Below are 22,790 nucleotides of genomic sequence, written 5' to 3'. Positions count from 1 at the left end.
TTTTTTTTGAGAGCTCATATCTTGAACCACATGTAGGACACAGAGAGTGTATTGGGAATAGCATGAGGCCTTGAAGCCTCGAAGTGACATACTTCGTCTAGCAAGACTACACCTCCTAAACCTGTGCAAACAGCACCATCAACTGGGGGTTAAATATTCAATGCCAGGTGTGCTGAGCACACCCTCCTAACAGGTGCGCTGGGAACTCAGCCTAATACCCAGAGTGCTCTGCTCCTTAACCCAAGGCCAGACAGTCTGGCCATCCCCAGAACTGCTCTACAGGCTTGCCTCCTTTGCCTCTGCTTGCCCAGGCTTTCCCTAGCCTCCTCGTTTCTGCTGAGTGACCCAGCTCTGCCAAGAACCGATGCCTCTTGTGCTGAGTAATTGACAGCAGGAAATACCCACTCTATAAAAGGAAGCCGATGAGTAAGACACTCACAGGCAACCTGGACAAGCAGAAGAGGTCAGCTGGACTCTCCAGTGCTTTGGTATCCAGCTGGGATTTGGATTTGCTGCTGGCTGTGGGTCAAGAGCGTGGAGTGAGGAGGCAGGACCATGTGGCTGTCCTCTGCTCTGCTGCTTCTCAGTTTCCCAGGTATGTTCAGCTAGGGTCTGGAGGCTTGGGACTGCAGGTGCAGAGCAGGAGGCGGAGGGCTCTGTCCTGGGTTTGAGGAGAGCTGCCACCTTCAGGGAAAGGGAGCTCTGCGGCTTCATTCAGCAAGAAGACCCTAGGTTCTACATCATGCTAGGCATGCATCGGGACCTGGGTCATGAAGGGAAAGGGAAATGGAGATGGCCGTTAAAGAAATCCCAGATGCTCTGATGGGTGAGACATACTTTAGAATAGGAATTAACAGCGGGAAGAAACACAGCAGAAGAGGAGGGAGCTAAGGGGAGGGAGATGCTACCACTGAAGGAGCTACGGAAAGTCCTCCTGGACCTGTTCCTTCCATGCCCCGGAAGGAGGCAGATCTTCGCAGCCTTGCAGCAAGCAGAGCAGGCACTCCATGGAGAAGGCACGGGAAAAGGGCTCCAGGCTTAGAGAGGATGGCACACTCGTGCAGAGGGAGTGCTCAGTGGGCAGGGTGCTGAGGGGACACTGGCTAAATGTGAGTTTGGAAATGCACATGGTAAAGTGATGACTGTCTGTGTGGATGCCTGCACGACCTAGCTTACATCTGAGCTCTAGGCCCCCAGCCGCCTGCTCTCTAAACCTCAACAGTAGAGTCTCCTAGAGGCCGAGGACAGGAGTGAGCTGTGCATGGCTTGTACATTTGCTCACACACACATCAATATTGACTAGTACACTCAAAGGCACACATCTACATACAGTCACACTGTCCATACCTCAACGATCATCCACTCACTCACATTCACACTCTTAAGATGCCATACACTAAGACTGTTCACAGAAGGGATTTTAATTTTTATTTTATTGTGTATATGGGTGTTCTGCCTGAATGTATGTAAGTGCATCATGTGTGTGCCTGGTGCTTGCAGAAACTAGAAAGAAGTTACTGGATCCCCTGGAACTGGAGTTATGGATGGTTGCAAATTACCATGTTGGAGCTCAGAATGGAACCCTGGTCTCTGGAAGAGAAGCCAGTGCTCTTAACCACTGAACCATCTCTCCAGATACCCACCTACCCACCCCTTTTTTTGATACAGGGTCTCATTGTGTAACCCTGACAGGCCTGGAACTCATTATGTAGACCAGGCTGGCTTCAAACTCACAGAGATCCTCCTGCCTCTGCCTCCCAAATGCTGGAGTTAAAGGCATATGCCACTGTGCCTACCCTGTTAGGTAACTTCAAAAATTAATCTAATCATAATGTGCTTTAGACACCTTTCCTGTCATTGTTTGGACATTGCTCTTTACTTTTTAACTATGCTATTACTATATCCAAACTTCCCAATCTAATTCCCTGTTATTGGCCTTTGAGTTTTCCAGGTATTTACTGTTACATCAGTACTGAGGCTAATGCCTGCCCTACATGCCACTGTCTATGTTAATCCTAGAACTAGAATGATTGTGTGTACAACCACAATGCACAGATTATTTACAAAAATAACTAACAACTCGAGTGGTACCCACCATGAACTAGAAACTGAGCAAGACCCTGAGGTTGGGGAGGGAAAAAGTCAGCGCAGCACCTCTGTGCTTTGGCAGTGAGAAACTTATCGAGGAAGTTAGGAAAGGAGATGAGTACCTGAAATGAAGTAGTTGGGCTCCAGACAAAAGGCCAGGGGGCCAACAGGAAGAGGCAGCTCCAAGAAAAGGATAAGGCATTGGGAAGGAGGCCAGCCTGGAGGAGGTGTGGAGGGTGAGCAGGACAAGGACTCTCCAGGCAGGACTAAGTCCACAGCCTTAAGAGAATGCATTGGGGTTAGGGAAAGAGAAAAGCTCGGGAGTCTGCAAGGGGAACTGGGAATGACACTAACGAGAAACTAAATCCAGTGTGCAATAAGATGTCCATGCCAGAAATGAAGCTTTTTATGTCACTCTGGGGCAGGGGAGCAGCTGACATGCTGGGTGCAGCTGAGGAGGAGACAGACATAGTCCAGTCCCAGCAGCGGTCTGAATTGGAAGAAGGATGCACTGGACCTTTCTGAATGCTACTGCTACCCGACGAGGTTCCAGGCAAGGGCCATCTCTGACCAAACAGCGCAGTGTCCAGCATTAGACGGTTACACGAGGTTTATAACAGCCAGTGCATGGCTGAAAGTAGCGTGACATCTGTGCAAAGAGGGAAGTGGGCCTCAGAGAGGTTGAGTAACTTACCCAGGGTTTCTCAACACCATGATAGATACGTCCATCTGCTGCCAAAGCTCACACTTTCTCTGCTCTGTTGTGATGTTCCATGGGCTGTGGGGGCGGAGATACAAAGAAGGTGGTTCCTATCGGCATTTCCAGGGTGCAGCTGGCTGAACTGGTGACAGATCACTCTCGGAGGGAAGGAGAGGAGAGATGGTTGTAGATGCACTTTCTCCAGTGAGGCTCCTGAGTGGACTGAGCTCAGTGCTTACAAGGTGGTCTGGCTGAATCCTTTATGCATCTCCTGTGGTGACTATAACAAGTGACCACAAATTCAGTGGCCCAGAACAACACAACCTCATCTTACTGTCCAAGATCAAGAGTCCAAAATGGTCTCACTGGCCAAAGTCAAGGTTGAGTTCCTTCTGGAGCTCTGGAGAGCAATCCATTTCCAGGCTTCATCCATGCATCTGTCGGCCCCAGGGCCTCTCCTCCTCTTCAAGGCCAGCAGCAGAAAGCCTTCAAACCTAAGCCAGTTTTGGCACTCATTCATCAGGACACCTAGAATAATCCAGGATAATCTTACCTCAAAATCCCTAATCACACCTGTAAATGCCTTTATTCTTTTGCTTTTTAAAACTACACACATGCTCACTGAAGGGTCTTTTTGTGTTGTTATTTTCTTTGGTGTGTACATGTGTGCTACAGAGCTTGTGTGGAGGTCAGAGGACAGCTTTGTGGAGTCAGTTTTCTCCTTTCACCTTTACATGGGCTGCAGGGATTGAACTCTGATTTCAAAACTTGTGCCACAAGTGCTTTTACCCATGGATCCATCTCACTGGCCTCCCTTTTTCCATGTGAGGGCACATAGTATCAGGTTGGGTACTAGAATGTCAATAGTCAGCACTTAGTAGGCAGAGGCAGGCATACGTCTATGAGTTCAAGGCCAGTCTAGTCTATGTAGTGCAGTGGTTCTTAACCTGTGGGTCATGACCCATTTGGGGGGATCAAACAATCCTTTCCAAGGGGCTGTCTAAGACCGTTGGAAAACACAGGTATTTACATTACGATTCATAACAGTAGCAAAATTACAGTCATGAAGTAGCAACGAAAATAATTTCACAGTTGGGGTCACCACAACATGAGGAACTGTATTAAAGGGTCGAAGCATTAGAGAGATTGAGAACCACTGATGTAGTGAGTTCCAGGCTAGCCAGAGCTGCACATGAGACCGGGTCTCAAAAAGAAAAATATCAACAGTCTGTGAAGAAGTCTGTCAACCATAGATGCAGACATCAAATAAAAACTGAATTAGAAAAAAAAACAAACTGAGTTAGTTCTACGGAGAAGGTCCGAGGTGTGAGCGGTGGCACCAGCCTATTGTGCAAACCTGCCCCACTCACAGAGACCAAAGTCTAGGGCTGAGACAGTCAAGAAAGGCTTGCACTGTAGCTCTCTGCCTGTGTCTGCTTCCGGGTGCCTGAGAACAAGGGGTCACTGTACAGATAGAGTGTATCTCACTCAACGTCACTGGAATCATTCCACATACCAGCGGGATACACATTCCACATAGACACTGCTCAACCTGTTTGTGGCTCTGGTTCCTCTGTCCCTTGTTGGAGAGAGGAAGCAGAGTATGCTGTATGAGAGAGATGGTGAGATATGGGGGTGTTCATATGATGGTCTAAAACCAAGGAGAGCATGTGGGCTACAAGTGTCACATGGAAGTCATCAGATTGTAGGCATTAATTAGAACCACAGACATGGGCATTCCCTCTGTGGAGGCAAGAAGGCTAGAGAGAGGGTCCTGGGTATGATGCTTCATGGTCAGATTAGAGTCACCCAGGAGACACACATCTTTGTATACCTATGATGGTCTTTCCAGGGACGTACACGAGGAGAGAAGACAAGCCTGAATATGAGTAGCACCGTGCCGTGGGTTGGGAGTCTGGATTTTCTTTTCATGAGAAAGCCAACTGAGCACCAGCATTCATTTCTGCCTCCTGATGGCAGATGCAATGTGACCAGCCACCTCATATTCCCACCACCATATGGTCCCTGCCATGATGGATGCAGCCCTTAGATCATGAACCAGAAAAACAAAAACAAAGACAAAACCCTGCTTCCTTCATTAGGTTGCTTGTCGGGCATTTTTGTCACGGCTGGGAGGGAACTAGCTCACGCCCTGGATTTCCCCAGATACATGTAGAACCAGCTCACAACGGCTCATAGGAGTTGGTTTGAGACATCTCAGCTCAGCTCTGTGTTCAAGGATAGCCTGATGTCAGTCACAGTGGGGGCATTGACACCACAGAGACTGGCAGATGTTACTAAGAGAGAAGGATTGTTAAACATTTCCCAGCATGCCACTGGCTACTCTACGATCTGGAGAGAGGAAAGGGAAGAGTCACAGAGTGGAATAGTCAGAGGAGGCGATCAGAGGACTGTGGTGATATTGTGTTCCCCAATATATTGTGCACCCTAATAAACTTATCTGGGGTCAGAGAACAGAACAGCCACTAGATAGAGAGGCCAGAAAATGGTGGCACACACACCTTTAATCCTAGCATTCCAAAGGCAGAGATCCATCCAGATCTCTGTGAGTTCAAAGCCACACTGGAAACAGCTAGGCGTGGTGACACACACCTTTAATCCCAGGAAGTGATGGCAGGAAGCAGAAAGATATATAAGGTGTAAGGACCAGGAACTAGAGCCTGGTTAAGCTTTTAGGCTTTTAGCAGCAGTTCAGCTGAGATCCATTCCAGATGAGAAGTTGGCGAGGTGAGGTTAGCTGTGGCCTGTTCTGTCTCTCTGATCTTCCAGTGTTCACCCCAATACCTGGCCCCAGGTTTGTTTTTATTAATAAGACCTTTTAAGATTCATGTTGCAGAGGACAGTGGCGAGAGGACACGGAAAAGAAGTGTCCCATGATGCAGGAGGCCTGGGGAGATGGAGTCTGGAGAGGCCAGGGCATGGGCATGCAGGGGTGGGGGTGGGGGATGAGGGGGTGGGGGTGGGGGGGTGAGGGGGGTGGAGGGGTGGGGGTGTGGGGGGGTGTGGGGGGTGGGAGAGGTGTTAATAACAAACTGGACCTCAGAGGGAACAGATGTGAGGATTCAAGCGGGTCAGGGCGGCTGGAATGGAGGACCCGCAGCTAATCCTTCTGCTTAGAGGAGCAGCGGCCGGCCGTATCCTGCCCTTCTGCTTTGCAGGCTGTCTCTCCATCCAAGGCCCAGCGTTGGTGAGAGGCCCAGAGAAGGGGTCGGTGACTGTGCTGTGTCGCTATAGCTCGAGATGGCGGGGCAACAACAAATGGTGGTGTCGCGGAGCAAACTGGAACACTTGCAGGGTCCTCATCCAAACCAAGGGGTCGGAGAAAGAAAGGAAGAGCGGCCGCTTGTCCATCAGGGACAACTGGAGAGACAACTCGCTCCTGGTTACCATGGAGATGCTCAAGCAAAACGACACCGACACTTACTGGTGTGGTATTGAACGATTTGGAACTGACCGCGGGACCAGAGTTAAAGTGACCGTTTACTCAGGTAAGCACTTTCCTGTGGGTACCACAAGGCGTGCTTGGGGCTACAAAGACTAGGAAGACAGGACTGAGAGCCTAGAAGACAGACAGACAGACAGATAGGACAGGGCAGTGACAGAAGTAAGGGAGAATAGCAGCCCAACACTTTTACCAATGCCAGCCCCTGAGGTCTCTCCAAGGAACCCAGCTGATATGTGTCCTGACTGGCAGATGTTGGTGTGGGGCTTGGGCATCTCCCTCTGTGACCCATGGCCCAGTTCTGCTGTCCCGTTGTCCTGGAGGCACACAGCCCTGGAAACTCACATTCTTCCACTGGAGTCTTGGTCGGTCTCGGATGCCTAAGAAGTCCTCAGCACAGCAGGCTGAGAGGTTTCTAGTTTTCCAGAACTTGTACCCTTCACCTGTCATTACAGGAGACAGTGGGACTAAGGCATCCGTGGGGAAGGGCCCCGGGTTGAAGCCCGGGCCTAGCCAAACCACAGTGACTCTGGCCACGCTGGAGGGCCTGAACTTTCTGGGTGACCACTTCTGCTTTTCCTGACTGCAGAAGAATAAGCATGGGGTAAGGAAGACCCAGGAGGCTTGCAAGTGATTAGTGGATGCTAGAGAACCAGAGGCTTCAGCTACTAAATCAGAATCAAAGACATCCCTGGTTCTCCTGGCTTCTCCCTGCCTCAGCCTCAGTGAGGGACTCCAGGATCTTCTGTTGGTGCCTGAAAATCAGCCCCCCCCCCACTTCCACCCAACTAGTCATGCTCAGATCTTCCTCAGCCCAGCAACTATGTGGGCTCCTGAGAAGGCAGCGGGCAAACAATGCTGGCACTGGAACTAGCCCATGGGATGGCAGGGCTGAAACCAGTGAGAGAGATGTGGACATTGCCCCCTAGGGGAAGTGAGGTACAGAAAGGGCCACCTCCAAAAGATTTCCTCAGGTTTACTACCCAGGAGAAGCTGGGAAGATGTGTGGGGACAGAAAGGGGGTTGAATAAGACATGTAGGCAAAAGACAGAGTAGCCAAAGAATGTGCCCCATGCTGAGCTTTAAGTGTCCAAGGCGGTTGGGGACACCAGCCTATAGGTTGATTGTGACCTCTTGGAGGGCTGCAAGGACTGGAGCTCCCCAGAGTTCTGCTCAGCTTCCAAGCATGATTAAAACCTGGAACCTCAAGAGCTAGCCCAAAGGACAACTGTGAGCCAGTGATGCCTCATGCCCAGCTGGACTCAGGAAGCCATGACCCAGCCGCCCACTGCAAGACACCCCATAGTTTCCCTCTAACATTTCCTTCCTCATAGTCATTCATGATTGAACTAGCATGTGCCTTCTTGCTCAGCAACCTTCAGGAGTCCCTCTGCTACTCGCCACTCTAGCCACTAGAAACTTGTGGCTAGATCAACTGAGATCATCTGTCCTTGAACCTTCCTCAGATACTATTTGAGTGGAAAGGAACAAAGATTCTTGCCCACTGCCAAAACAAATGGAAAGAGACTATGGTGTGTCTCCTCCTCCAGAATAAACTAGTCTTTCTCCTCCTTCATTTCTAGATCTCCCTGTCATATCTTCTATTAACAAAAATGATGTAGGAAATGATTGTATGGGGAATCAGTCGGTTTAAAAGAAGCCAAAGGACTGTATCAAAGAGACGAGGCTTCCTAATCCAGGGGAAGAAAGGTCTCCTGATGTGCTGGACAGTTTTATGTCAACTTGGCACAAGCTAGAGTCACTGGAGAAGATGGGGCCTCAGTTGAGAAAATGTCTCCATAAGATCAAGCTGTAGGCAAGCCTGTAAAGCGTTTTCTTAATTAGTGATTGATGGGGGAGGATTCAGCTCATTGTGGGTGGTGCCACCCTTGGGCTGGTGGTCTTGGGTTCTATAAGAAAGCAGGATGAGGGGCTGGAGAGATAGCTCAGCCGTTTAGAGCACTGTCTGCTCTGCCAGAGGACCCTGGTTCAATTCCCAGCACCCACCTGGCAGCTCACAGCTGTCTATAACTCTAGTTCCAGGGGATCAGACATCCTCACAGAGACATGCATGCAGGCAAGACATCAATGTACATAAAACTTTTTTTAAAAAGAAAAGAAAAGAAAGAATAAAGAAAAAGTATTTAAGAAAGGTAGGAAGGAAGGAAGGAAGGAAGGAAGGAAGGAAGGAAGGAAGGAAGGAAGGAAACAGGCTGAACAAGCCATGGTTAGCAAACCAGTAAGCAGTACCCCTCCATGCCCTCTGCATCAGCTCCTGCCTCCAGGTTCCTACCCTGCTTGAGTTCCTGTCCTGGTTTCCTTCAGTGATGGACTGGCATGTGGAAGTATAAGCCAAATAAATCCTTTCCTCCCCAAGTTGTTTTGGTCATGATGTTTCATCACAGCAATAGTAGCCCTAACTAAGACACCCAGTGAGGGCTGGTTGGATGGGGTGTCACTGTGAGCCATGCATGAACCACCCCCAATCTGTTCCATAACCTGTGGCCATCTTTGCTTATGTCTAGTGGGAAAAGATACCATGTCTTCTTCTAAGCTACTTTCTGCTATGCCCACTGTGGACAGCAATGCATACATGATGTCTTCTGACTTGCACAAGAGGTGAGTCCTGAGGTTCTTTCTCCTTCCTCTACATGGGTTCCTCCTACAGGAATGCCAAGCCCATGCTCTGTCACCAGGTGCCAGTGATTGTCATAGTCAAGATTCAAGGTCCCAAGGCCATCTTTGTCCCTGATACTTCCCACCCACCATGGTCCCATTCCAGCCCCACCAGAAAACTGCTCTGTAGAACTGTCTGTCCATCACTACCCAGCCCTGGTGGCATCATGGCAGCCAGAGGGAGAGATGGTCCCATAAGGTCCCAGTCTTATTTCGGGAGCAGGGCAGGGGGAGAGATTTGCCAACCTGGAGCCAGTGTTGAGGGCAAAGTAAGCAAACACAACCCAGATACAGAGAGCTTCAGGTTTCTGCCGAGATACAGGAAACTATGGAGAAGAATCCTAGAAGAAAGGACGAGGGACAGGCCACACCAAGACCACCTGGAGTCACTGAGGGGCCCTCATGGTTGGGTGGACCTTGGAGAAGGTCTCTGGGGATTTTTCAAGTAGGATGTGGGCCTTCAGTTTCAGGCTATGACTTCCCAGTGTTGGGGGATGGGGCATAATGGGGCTCAAAAGCATGGGACCCTGATGGCTGCTTCTTTCTCATAGGACCCACTACATACTCCTGGTGTTTGTGAAGGTGCCTGTCTTGCTCGTCTTGGCTGGTGTTGTCCTCTGGCTGAGGGGGTCAACTCAGAAGGTCCCTGAGGAACACTGGAGAGACACTCTCTGTAGCAGTTTGGACTCTGAACCTCTGGCCAAAGACATTGACCCTTAGACTGATGTTTAAGCAGATCCTTCCCATTCTGGATTCTCATTCCAGAGACCACGGCCATGGAAGAAATGTCTTTAAGTCATCAGTGGGTATTGACTGAGGCTGGTGCCCGGAGGGCTTGGCCAGGCATGATTTCCACTCTGCACACCATGGGGCCACCGCTCAGGACCTGCCTTCCCCTGAGGTATCATCACACCTGCAGTACCAGTCTCTCGCTCCTCCTTTATATCCTCATCTGCCCTGTCCCATCTACCCACCACGGTCAGCCCGGGGTAAGAACTGCTGGAATGGAGCCCATGCTGCAGAAAAACAGCTGTGTGTCCCCTGATGAAAAAACTTGTACAGAGCCTGACACAAAAGCACAGAGAAGCAAAAGAGACCCAGTGGTGTGGCTAGAACATCTGTGCTATGACTCTGTCATAGAAAGGTCAGTGAGAGTGCAGCAGGCGCCCATCCTCTGTCCTGCACACTGAGCCCACCCCGAGCATGCACTTCTGAGGAAAAGTGAGGCGTGCAGCCTGCCTGGCTGGCCCAGAGTCTGGAGTGTGGAGAACTCAGATATCCATGACTTAGCCACAGGAGCCGGGGCTGCATTTCCCAGCAGGTGCGTTTTGCTGCAGGACCAGGAGCAGAAGGCCGCACACTCTTGAATAGAGCTTCAGGCTCCACAGACTCATGACATGCTGGTTTTAACCAAAGGTTAGCCGGGGGAGAGCAGCAGAAAGAGCGCGGCAGGCAGAGAGAGCCATGTGTCTCCCGCCCTGGGTTTCCCCCCTCCCATCCCGGCCCCGCACTACAGAGGAAGTCAGGGCTAGGGTGGCTTGTCACGTCAGAGTAACTGCCAGCAGCACCAGCCAGGAAGGTGGTGAGAATGGTCCCTTATCAGAGAGTTCTTCTGCTTTTAACTGTGGTTGGGGGAAAAAAAAAAAAAAGAAGCCTAACATGCCTTTTTCAAGAAGTTTCTAGTGCACAGCACGGAGCTAATATGCACATTGCAAAGGCAACAGATCTCTGGAACATTCTCATCTTGCAAGACTCAGCCTCTAAGCAAAACCCGCACCCCACCAGGCCCTGGCCACCACCATTTCACTCCCCCCTCCCCCCTCCTGCCTCAATGAGTTTTGCTAATGCACCTGAGTGGAATCATGAGGCGTTTGTTATTCTGGGATTGCTTTATTTTAGTTAGCATCATGTCCTGAAGGATCATTCATCTTCTAGCCGATGACAGAATTCCTTTAGGTTAAATGCTGGATAATATTCCACTGTGTGGATGTACCACCCATTTACTAATGGGCCTTTTGGCTATTTCTACTTTTGTGGACAATGAACATGGGTGTGTCGGTATCACGTTGAGATGCTGTCTTCAATTCTCTTGGATATGGTCATGATGGTTAATCCTGATTGTCGATTTGGCTGGGTTTAGAATCACCTTTGAGACACTCTTCTAAACCTCTCTATGAAGATGCTTCCCAAGAGGTTTAACTGAGGAGCGATGAGCCACTCTGAACGTGGGTACTCACCATCCCGTAGCCTGGGATCTCAGACCAAACAAAAAGGAGGACCGGGGAAAAGCGAACTGAGCACCAGCTGGCTCATCTCTCTCCTTCCTGAGGATGAAGTGTGGCTGGGCAGCTCATGATCCGGCCGCTGCAGCTAGATCTACTGCTGCCACCATGCCCTCCCCAACGTGACGGACTGTAGCCCTTAAAACTGTGAGCCAAAATAGCCCCTCCCTTCCTCGAGTGTTTTGCCACACCAGTGAGACAAGTACCTAGCGTGTATATCCAAGAGCACTATTGCAGTCTCTTCAAATATGCTATTTTCAAGCATTCTCTCCCATCCTATGACTATTCTCACACTCTATTGAGAGTAATGCTCTTTTTGTCAAATACGGAGATAATGGATAGTTTATGGCAGGGGAAAAACATAACTTAAAATAAACTGGCTCCAAGAAGTAGGTAGAGAATTTCACTTTTTATAAGAATATTATAGTGGCCAGCAGTGGTAGTACACCTTTAATCCCAGCACTCTGGGAGGCAGAGGCAGGCTCTGTGAGTTCAAGACCGTCCTGGTCTACAGTGAGTTCCGGAGCAGTCAGGGCTACACAGAGAAACTCTGTCTTGAAAAGACCAGAAAAAAAAGAAAAGAAAAGAAAAAAGAAGATTAAACCATATACACATGCATATAAAATAGACTGTCACATACCGAACTATCAACATTATTTTTGGTAAGTGAATAAATAATCTTCCCTTTACTTTTATGGATTTGTTTGTTTATGCTAAAGTCTCACATATTCCAGGCTGATTACTATGTAGCTGAGGATGACCTTGAACTCATGCAGGATCTTCCTGCCTCCATCTCAAAACTGCTGGAATTACAGGTGTGTACCCTCACATGCAGTTTTATATGGTGCTGGGGATCCAACCCAGGCAGGCACTCTACCAACTAAGCTACATTCCAACCTGTTTTCCAACGAGATTTTAAAATCTTTTCTTTTTGACAATTTCATGTATGTATACAATGTGTTGTCAGGTCCATCCCCACTACCCTCTCTCATTCTCATCTCAATCTTGCTAACCCCCCTCTTCTCAACTAGTCTCCCTACTTTTGTGTCACAGCCGCTGTGTGTTCACAATTGCAACAGCAACACCATGTCCAGAGGATAGCATTTCACAGCCCTCCTCCCATCCTTCAACTCTTACATTCTTTCCAACCGTTGTTGTAGAATACTACTTTAACTGTGTAAAGATGTGTTACATTTGTTTATGTTGCAGAATATTGCTTTAACTGTGTAAAGGTGTGTTACATTTGTTGATGCTGCATTTGTTAATGATGTAAAGAGGTGTTACATTTGTTCAACTTTGCCTGCCTAAGACACCTGATTGATTTAATAAAAAAACTGAATGGCCACTATCTAGGCAGTAGAGGGATAGGCAGGGCTAATGGGTAGAGAGAATAAGTAGGAGGAGGAATCCAGGCTGGAGAGGGAAGAGAATGAGGGAGAAAGAGAAGGAGATGCCCAGGGCCAACCAGCCAGGCACAGAGGAAGCAGGAAAGTAGGACATACAGAATGAAAGAAAGGAAAAAACAAACAAACAAAAAACTCAAGGCAAAATGTAGATAAAGAGAAAAGAAACAGGTTAAAATGAGTTATAAGAGCTAGTGGGACAAGACTACATTAAGGCCATGCATTCATAACTAGTAATAGTAAGTCTCTATGCCATGATCTGGGGCTGGCAATCTGAGCAAGTCTGCTACAAACCATTCTTCTTCAGTGTTCCCTGGACCTTGGAGGGGGTGATGTCGTGTTTAAGGATGAACACCCACAGTCACTTATTCTCAGCACTTTGACCAGTTATGAGTTTCTTCTCTGACCAAGGCCAAGAGCAGCACTGGTCTACAGACATAACCGCAAATGTTTAGAAAGCAGTTTGACTATGTGTCCTTTACAAAATATCAGAGTGGTTTTGATCAAGTTTACAGTTTACAAGTTACAAGTTTACTAGGCTTTCACTTCCTCCCATGGAGTGGCTTCAAATTCAAACAGAGAGTGGTAGTTTACCCCCAAAACAGCAACGCCACCATTGCACCAGTGAGTCTATCTTGCCTGGAAGGTTGCTTTTGTAATATTTAGGGTCCATGTTTGGGTAAGACCACCCCAAAGTGCCTAAATAGCACTTTCCTGCTCTACTAGCTTCCAAGGAGAAGCTTCCAGCTCAATTCCAGCCCAATTCCTGTGTCCTGTAACCACATTGTATGATGTCTCTGGCAATAAAGTGAACTATGTATATTTTAATATTCATTTGTTATTATTTTGTGTGTTTGAGTGTTTTGCCTGCATGTATGTACATGTGCCACATGCATGCCTAGTGCCACAAAATCAAAAGGCGGGTGCCATATCCCCTAGAACTGGAATTACAGATGGTTATGAGCTGCCTTATGGGTTCTGGGAACTGAACCCAAGTCCTCTGCAAGAGGAGCCAGTGGTCTTAACCACTGAGCCATCTTGCCAGCCCCCAATTACATTTTTAAATATTCCCATTTTGCTCACGTTTCTACTTTGCTCATGGGTAGGCAATTTTGAATCTACCACAATGGGGTCTTACATTTAGCTCCCCTCCTTGAAAAGTCCCAGCCTTCTGTTTCTCCCCATTCCATAGGTCGGCTCTCAGCCCTTGCCTCCTTGTTCAGGCATTTGTCCCAGGGCATCCACCACTTCCTCTATGCTCTCACTGTTAGCTCCCCAGGACTTTAAGCTGGTTATTTGGCCTTTGTAGGTAGACTGATACAATTTTCTTCCTGTTTTCTGCCTGTCCCCTCATCGTTATCTTTATCCTAACACTGTTCCCTCCTGGCTCCCAGGAAGCACACTGCATACAGTCACCACACTCAGCTCCAACGACTTCCAAGGAAGAAATGTATCATCTCTTCTAGAATATTCCAAGAGCCCCTCCTTCCACAACTCCCTTGAAATGTCATTGTCTGGTTCAGATTCATGGGATCACCCTTAAATCAATCAATGCTAAGATGATTGGGAACACCTTGCAACTGGGATATAATCCTCTGCCAATTCACACTCAGATAAAACATCACTGTCTTGGTGTGGCAGCTGGGCAGGAGGCTGCTATACAGCTGAAACCCAGCTCTGTTCTTGGACTTATTCACTGCCCAGGTCCTGCCCCTTAGTCTGTGTGAACACAACAGTTCCTTGCTCTCTCATCCTGTCTCAACAGGGACACATCACGAGAGACCAGAATACACACCAAAGCATCCCCTCTCCTGCATACACCTGATAGTAAAGTTGCAGATGACATTTTCTGACTGTGAGTTCTCTGTAGGATGCAGCCTGGGAAATTTGACCTTTCCTTGGTCTCTCAGCTCAGGTTCCTCCAGGACAAGGTAATGCTCCTCTTTGCAACAAAATATTCTGTGAGGACACCAGCTCCTCATAGCTGAAGGCTAGATGACCATCACTCTCTGGATGCTTGTGACAAACCCAATAGCCATATTCCTGTCAATCAATCAGTCAATCAATCAATCAACCAAACAATCAATATTGAGGCTTTATTTAGCAGCCAAATTTTCCCTTAAATGTATTTGTCAGGGGACAATTTTCTCTGCAGTGTTAACGAGTGTTCTCTGATTCTGGGGAGGATATGTCTTAATTTCAGGGTATCCTCAGATGGCATCAGGCAAAGGAAGATGGGGCACTGCTGGCACAGGCTTGGGAGAAGGAAGTGGCAGAAATCCTACCAGTCACAGCTCAAAGCCCCTGTCAAGAGGTCCCTGCTTATGGCTGTGGCATCCAGTGTGACCCTTGGATGAAGCTGTCTGGCTGAGCCTCCATCTTGGGTTAACGTAACTACTCTTATCCATCAGTCATAGCCATGTATCTGGGTGACTGGAGATGCAACAAGATGTCACCTGTCATCAACCCTCTCATTTGCACAGGAGAGGGGATGCTCTGATGTGTCTCCCAATGACTCATTTGGTGATGTCCCTGCTGTGAGCCGCTGGCATGCCACTGTCTGCTTCCCACAGCAACTAACCTGGAAAACTCCCAACGCATAGCCTTGCTAGTATAACAGAAAGTCAACACTGTCCTCCATCAGACACACAGAGGTGCCAGAGCTCCACCACCCACCCCAGTACACCCAAGATCAGTGAATACCATTTCAATTGCTCCCACAGAGCAACTATGGAGGAAAAAAGACCCAATTCAAAGCGTTCTCTATGCACCTAAAAGACATACAGAGCCTTCACCTTGAAGACTTGGTGGGAGAACACTTTCCTGACCACGAAGAGAGGATGGGCTGACCTGAGACAGTATGAAGCCGTGACCTGGAACAGAGTGACTGGGTACAATATGGAGGACAGCATGCTTGGTGGAGCATCCGCAGAAAGCCATATGCATTCTGCTTATCGCAGAACCAAGATGTATTCCTATCCAGCACTTCCTTCCTGCTTCTAGAACATTCTCCAGTCTTCACCTCCCATCTCACAGTACCTGTGCCAGGATTACAGATGTGCACCACTGCATCCAGCTTTTTCACATGGTTTCTGGGGATTCAACTCAAAACAGTGGCCCCTGAGCCATCTCACTCGCTCCAGACTTTTCATTGCACATTTCTACAAAGGCACGTGAGCGTGAGTTCCCTGCATGGCAACCACCACCACAAGTTTGTTGTTGGAGACGAGCCGTGGGAGGAAGAAGAGGAAGCTGTGGAGCAGGAAGCTTGCTTACCTTCTTTACTTCCCCATCCTTGGGGTCATGACCGCATCTGGAGTCTCACAGACAGTTAACAGATAGTGCTAAATAAGGGAAGGAGGGAATGCTGGGAAATGGAGGCGTGGAAAAGAGAATGGGAGCTCAAGAAGAGGGCATGTTAACTAAGAGGTGTGCTGTTTGTTTGTTTGTTTGTTTGTTGAAACAGCATCTCACTCTTTAGGCCTGGCTGGCCTCAAACTTGCAGCAATCCTCCTACCTCAATTTCCAAAGTGTTGAGGTCCCAGGGGTGAGTCATTGTAGCTAGCTATAATTCAGTCAGCAACATACAGACAGCTTCAAAAGGTAGAGCCACGGTCTCAAGGAGCAGGGGATGGTCCAGCTTTTCTTTACTTTCAAGCATCCAAGCTTTTTTTTACTTTTACTTTATTTTATGTGTATGACTGTTTGCCTGTATGTATAATATACCATATGAGGGTAATGTCCTCAGAGGCCAGAAGCGGGTGTCAGGTCCCCTGGAACTGGAGTTACAGATGGTTGTGAGCCACCAAGTGGGTGCTGGGAATCAAACCCAGAGCCTTGGGAAGAGTGGGCAATGTTCTTAGCTGCTGAGCCATGTTTCTAGGCCCTTTTTGGATTTTTTTTCTACAATGAATATTCCTCTATAGTTGTGAACATTAAAAGTAAATTCCCAGTGTCTTCAGAATGGCTTACAAATAAAACTCTAAGCACGTTCATGCCACCCCAGCTGACCTGAGAGCTGGTCTTCACTCTCTTCTAATTTCTCAGCAACCCCACTTCCTGTGTTCTGAGAGTAGCTGGCCCACACCCCCTCCTCCATGAATACACAGACTTCAATTCTTTTCTTAGGTCGCTGGGCTCAGGTCCACTTTTACAAGACTGCTCACCGCTTTCAGGAAGCCACCGTGACACCTCCACCTCAGCAGGAGACCTGCCCCTCTGTTCACTGGCTCCTCAGCTCATTATGTAGCCAAGAGTAAGTTTGAACTCCTGATCCCAAGTGCTGGGATTACAGGCACGGGCCACCACCGCACCTGGGTGTCCTTATCTTTGAAATCTGTTATGTCCTCATATAGTTTTGACATTCATGTATAAGCTGGTCTGTCTCCAGGCTCCTCTGAGACTGAGTCACCACTTAAAACTACATGTGTATTTACTAATAGGAAGAAGGAAGGGCTGGGTGGAAGGGAAGAGGGAGGGAAGTCACTCATACACAGAGGATGATTTTGGTCCACGAGCCCTCTTGATGGCTCCACTGAACTGTGTCCAGAGTCTGTCACTCCCACCTAACACTTTCCTTCCAGACAGGGAAGAACAGGTTTGGCAGTTGTGTGCATCAGAAACATGTTGTGGGCTCTGCTGAGCTGGGTGGTCCAGATCTGCAGGGTCTGACTCAGAGGAAGCTGGGAAGAGCCTCAGACAGGAAGCAAGGGAACTGCACGTGAGTGAGTCCAGGTCTGGAAGAGAGTCTGGGTGACAACAAGAACCAACTCGGGGACACTGGGCATTGTGTGTGACAACAAAGCAGGACACTGGGCATTGTGTGTGACGACAATGCGGGGACACTGGACATGGTGTTCCAGGCCTGACACTCAGATGGCCTTGAATGACAGAGTTCCTCCTTTGTGTGTAGGAAGCTATGGCTTCTATCCCAGCACCATATAAAGCTGTGTGTGATGGCACACACCTGTATCACACTTGGAAGGTAAGAGCAGGAAGATCAGGAGTTCAAGGCCACCCTTTGTTACCTGGCAAGTTTGAGGCCAGAACATGAGATCCTGGATCAAAAAATTGAAACAAACCAGGTGGTGGTGGCACACGCCTTTAATCCCAGCACTCCAGAGGCAGAGCAGGTGGATCTCTGTGAGCTCAGCCTGGTCTAGAGTTCCAGGACAGTCAGGGCAACACAGGGAAATCCTGTCTCAAAAAAACAAACAAAACATTCAAAGTAAAAGATTTGTGTGTCTCCTTGCCTCGCTGTCTGTCAGTCTGTCCCCACATTTTCTATGCCCACTGCAGGGGGTGGGCAGGCTGCAATCAATGGAAAACTTAGAGAATCGGGACTGCGTGATTGGGCATGACAAAGGAAACTCATGATCGGGAAGTTTTGGGTTCTCTTTCTACATCAAGGGAAAGGCAGGGAGTGGAGTGCTCAGCAAGGGTTTTCTGTCCTTCCCTTAACTCAAGCTCTTCTCCTTCTCAGCTGTAGGACCCAGAAAACACGAAATTCACAGTCTTGGCTGGCCAGCTAGAGCAAGACACATGTAGTTCTAGCCACAACCACAGGATGGAGACATATGACTGTCTGATTCCTATGTTTGGTCATAGGTGGAATTAGCTTACAAATCAATGCTGGAGGTGGTTCACTGAATTACTGAAGGGCAAAGTCAAAAAACAAAGAAATATGTTCCTTAAGCCTTCCTCCCTCCCTCCCTCCCTCCCTCCCTCCCTCCCTCCCTCCCTTCCTTCTTTCTTTCTCTTGGACAAGGTCTATCTATATCAGTGGTTCTCAACCTATGAGTTTATGACCTCCTTGGTAAACCTCAATCTCCAAAAATATTTACATTTCAATATATAACAGTAGCAAACTTATAGTCATGAAGTAGCAACAAAACAAATTTATGGTTGGGGGTCACCACAACATGAGTAACTGTATTAAAGGGTCACAGCATTATGAAGGTTGAAAATCATTGGTCTATATAGTTTAGGCTGACCTTGAACTTGCCATCTTGCCTTAAGGTCATGGTTTAACACTTTGGATCTGTCATCCTTCTCTCTTCTTTGGACAGATGGATGAAGACTAACTTAGAATACCTTCCACCAGGCTGAGGAGTTAGCTCAATTGGTAAAGGGCTTGGCTTAAAAGCATGAAGACCCAAGTTCCATTCCTAGAACTCACATTTAAAAAAAAAAAACTGGGCATTTTAGCACCGATTTGTAGTCCCAGTGTTGGGGAGGAGGACACAGATGGGTCCTGGGGCTTGCTGGACAGCCAGCCTCACCTACTCAAGAAGCAGGTGGATGGTACCTGAGGAATCATGCCTGAAGATGGCCTCTGGCCTCCACACATACACGCACATATGTGTGTTCCCATGTGTGTATACATGCACATAAATAAGTAAGTAAAGTTATCTCCAACACTTGAGAGGCAGAGACAGGCAGATCTCTGAGTTTGGGGCCAGCCTGGCCTACATAGAGAGTTCCAGGTCACCCAAAGTTACATGGTGAAACTCTGTCTCTCATAGAAAAGAAAAGGAAAAAGAAAGAAAGAAAATCACGAAGTGTAGGGTTTGTTCCTGTTAAGTGCTAAGACTCAAGAGCTCTGGAGTAACTTCTCGGGTTAGTATTCTTTGTAAAAATAAGGATTATGATCTTTTGTCACTGCTAAAGCTTTCCACAGTGTGACTAAAGCTCATCCTCAAAGGAGCAAGTGAAACAGATTTTGATGGTACATCTTGGGCCAGGAAAGACATCACACACCTATAATCCCAGCACCAGGGTGGCAGGAAGATCAAGCACTCAAGTCCAGACTGGGCTATAGAGCATTTATGTGTGTGTGTGTGTGTGTGTGTGTGTGTGTGTGTGTGCGCGCACATACTATATATATATATATATATATATATATATATATATATATATATATATATATATATATATATAACAATTATATTTGTTTATTTTTTCTGTAATGTAACTTCCAGATGTGGAATATTCCTTTATACTGTGTGAATATATGTTGTAGTGATTGGTTTAGTAAAGAAGCTGACTGGCCAATAGCTGAACAGGATAAGGTTAGGCAGGAGAGCCAAACTGAGAATGATGGGAGGAAGAAGGGTGGAGTCAGGAGTCACCAGCAGATGCAGAGAGAAGCAAGATGGGCATGCCATACTGAGAAAAGGTACCAAGCTACATGGCAAAGTGTAGACAAGAAATATGAGTTAATTTAAATGTAAGAGTTAGCTAGTAACAAGCCTGAGCTATTGGTCAAGCATTTATAATTAAGTTTCTGAATAGTTATTTGAGAGTGGACAGTCAGGACAGGAAAACTCCACCTACATCTAGACTTTGCTATCTGCAAACATATGAAAAGTTATAGGGACCCCCCCCCCCATTTTACAGTTGAGGAACTGAAGGCCAGGCACCTTGTGACTTGTTCCATTTCTGACCCAAGATGGCTTTTAAGAAGCCAAGAGAAAGGCTTTTCCTGAATTGTAAAGAAAAAGAGAAGAGAGCTGGAGAGATGGCCCAGCAGTTAAGAGCACTGGCTGCTCTTCCAGAGGTCCAAGATTTGACTCCTAACACACAAATGTCAGTTCACAACCATCTGCAACTCCAGTCCCAGAGGATCCTATGCCCTCTTCTGGCCTCCCTGGGCACCAGGCATGTGGTTCACAGACATATACGCAGGCAAAATACCCACATAAATTAATTAATCTTTTTTCTTTTAAGCAAAGACAGTATAAATGGCCTTGCAACTGTCCTTCCTGGAGTCTTACCCACCACTGAGCCTGGTCCAGGAATTCCTGAATTTAGCTAAGGATTTAAAGTAAGATGTAGCTATAAAGTAACTGTGGCTTACTTTAAATGTAGCTCAGTGGTGGAACGCTTACCTAGCATAGCCTGTGCAGTGGAATATTATGGGATGGTGCTGACATACTTACATGAGAATGTAAAATGATCTCTGAGGTTGTTGTGGCATGAAAATACTATGGGACAGGGAGGGGAGCTGGAGATGGGGAGACTGGCATCCACGTGGCTGGAGGAGCATGAACGTGTGGACCACATCTATATGTATCCGTGCTAAATGACCTGGTACAGTCACAAGCCACATAACCACATCTAGTCAATGACAGACCACATATGCAATGTTGGACCTAAAAGAATGTATTGAGATGAACAATTATCCCCCAGTGATGCCATAGCTGTCTAACATTGCTGCACATGTCATTACTTGTGGGTTTACAGTGTGCTATAAACGTACCTACAGCCCTTGACCAGGATTAGAAAACCATAGCACATATGGGGCTGGAGATGTGCCTCTGTGGCTAGAGTGTTTGCCTAGCATGCTCCAAGCCCTGGGTTTGGTCCCAACGCTGAAAAAAAACAATAAACCAACAAATCTGGTCATGGTGGGGGTGTCGCTCAAATTTCTAAAGGTCTTATAATAAAAAACCCAATACCAGATATTGGGGTAAATGCTAAAAGATCAGACAGACAAAGGAACAAGCCACTGCCACATCTTACCTCTAGGACTCCTCAGCCTGAAAAGCATTAGTTCCTGTCTCCTCACACCTTATATGCCTTTCTCGTTCACCATATCACTTCCTTCTTAGTGCTGGGATTAAAGGCATGTGACTCCCAAGTGTTGGGATTAAAGGTGTGTGCCACCACTGCCTGGCTCTCTTTCTCTCCTATACTGAGTCAATCTCATGTAGTCCAGGGCAGCCTTGAACTCACAGAGATCCAGATGGATCTCTGCCTCCTGAGTGCTAGGATTAAAGGTGTGTGCCACCACTGCCTGGCCTCTATGTTTAATCTAGTGGCTTGTTCTGTTCTCTGATCTCCAGGTAAATTTATTAGGGTACATAATATATCACCACATGGGGGGTCATGTGGAGGCAAAAAAATCAGAAGGTCAAGGTTATCCTTAGCTCCATAGCAAGTTTGAGGCTAGCCTGTGCTATGTGAGATGCTGTCTTAAATATATACATATTTATTATGTGTTTATATATGTATATGTAAATGTGCTTTACATTATTATTATTATTATTATTATTATTATTATTATTATTATTTTTGGTTTTTCGAGACAGGGTTTCTCTGTGTAGCTTTGGGCCTTTCCTGGAACTCACTTGTTAGCCCAGGCTGGCCTCGAACTCATAGAGATCTGCCTGGCTCTGCCTCCCGAGTGCTGGGATTAAAGGTTTACATTATTTTAAAGTGTACTGCCTACTTACTAAAAAAAAAACCTTCCTGCAAAATGGTTGTGCAGCAGACTTATGTAGTTCTAATTTATCACATCTTTTTATTTGTGTGTGTGTGAACAGCATGAGGAGCACACGCATGCCACAGCACACATGTGGAGGTCAGAGGGTGACTCTGGAGTCAGTTCTCTCCTTCTATCTTCACTTGGTTCCAGGGTCACATTTACACAGCAGGCGCCTCGCCCGCTGAGCCTCCTCGCCGGCCCCATCATGTCCTTTGAGTGCATTACTATCTCGTGTTTAATCTAATCTCACATTGTCTTGTTCACAGTGGCTCTGGGAGCATTATTCTCTCTCTCCCTCTCCCTCTCCCTCTCCCTCTCCCTCTCCCTCTCCCTCTCCCTCTCCCTCTCCCTCTCCCTCTCCCTCTCCCTCTCCCTCTCCCTCTCCCTCTCCCTCTCCCTCTCTCTCTCTCTCTCTCTCTCTCTGTCTCTCTCTATAACAGGAAGTCTACTACATAGGTTTATACACTATAATCATTCACACAACGATGAAACTGACCACAAGCTCGTTTCTCAGAACATGTCCTCACTGTGGAGTGACATAGCACTGTAGCTTCCTGTGGTTTGGATGTCCTCTCTCAAACTCATATTGAAATTGGTTTTATTGTTTAGTTTGTTTCTGGAGACAAGGTCCCACTCTGTAGCCCAGCTGTCCCGCAACTCACTATGTAGCCCAGGAGGGAGAGAGAGAGAGCCTCACTTAAAAATCTGTATTCCATCACCTATGTAAAGTACCTTTTAACTTACTAAAATGTATTCACAGGTTCTGGGGATTGAGACAAGGACACCTTTGTCGTTCACCATTCTGTTGGCTGCAACTGGCAGGCAGCCTGGATGGATAGGGACACTCCAAATCTCCTCTGTTTTAGAGTTTCTTTGCTGTGATAAAACACCACGACCAAAAGGAGCTTGG

The 22,790-nt window shown here is 47.5% G+C and overlaps 1 protein-coding gene across 1 annotated transcript; it reads left to right on the top strand.

The window, feature by feature from the left end:
- Positions 1-475: 475 nt before the first annotated feature.
- Cd300lb (CD300 molecule like family member b) lies at positions 476-10,190 on the top strand. Its single transcript, XM_059269810.1, has 4 exons — positions 476-595; positions 5,968-6,297; positions 8,777-8,870; positions 9,479-10,190. Exons 1-4 carry the CDS (start codon positions 556-558, stop codon positions 9,645-9,647), a joined length of 633 nt encoding a protein of 210 aa, XP_059125793.1. The 5' UTR covers positions 476-555; the 3' UTR covers positions 9,648-10,190.
- Positions 10,191-22,790: the final 12,600 nt, after the last annotated feature.

This window comes from Peromyscus eremicus, chromosome 8a (assembly GCF_949786415.1).
Source record: "Peromyscus eremicus chromosome 8a, PerEre_H2_v1, whole genome shotgun sequence".
Lineage (NCBI taxonomy): Eukaryota > Metazoa > Chordata > Mammalia > Rodentia > Cricetidae > Peromyscus > Peromyscus eremicus.
This window is presented reverse-complemented; position numbering and strand designations above follow the sequence as displayed.

What these genes read in the sequence shown, in the direction of transcription:
- Cd300lb (XM_059269810.1), top strand. Translation starts at nt 556, where the DNA reads ATGTGGCTGTCCTCTGCTCTGCTGCTTCTCAGTTTCCCAG. An exon ending in GCTGCTTCTCAGTTTCCCAG is followed by an intron (nt 596 to 5,967) that starts GTATGTTCAGCT and finishes TCTGCTTTGCAG; the next exon opens with GCTGTCTCTCCATCCAAGGC. An exon ending in TAAAGTGACCGTTTACTCAG is followed by an intron (nt 6,298 to 8,776) that starts GTAAGCACTTTC and finishes GCTTATGTCTAG; the next exon opens with TGGGAAAAGATACCATGTCT.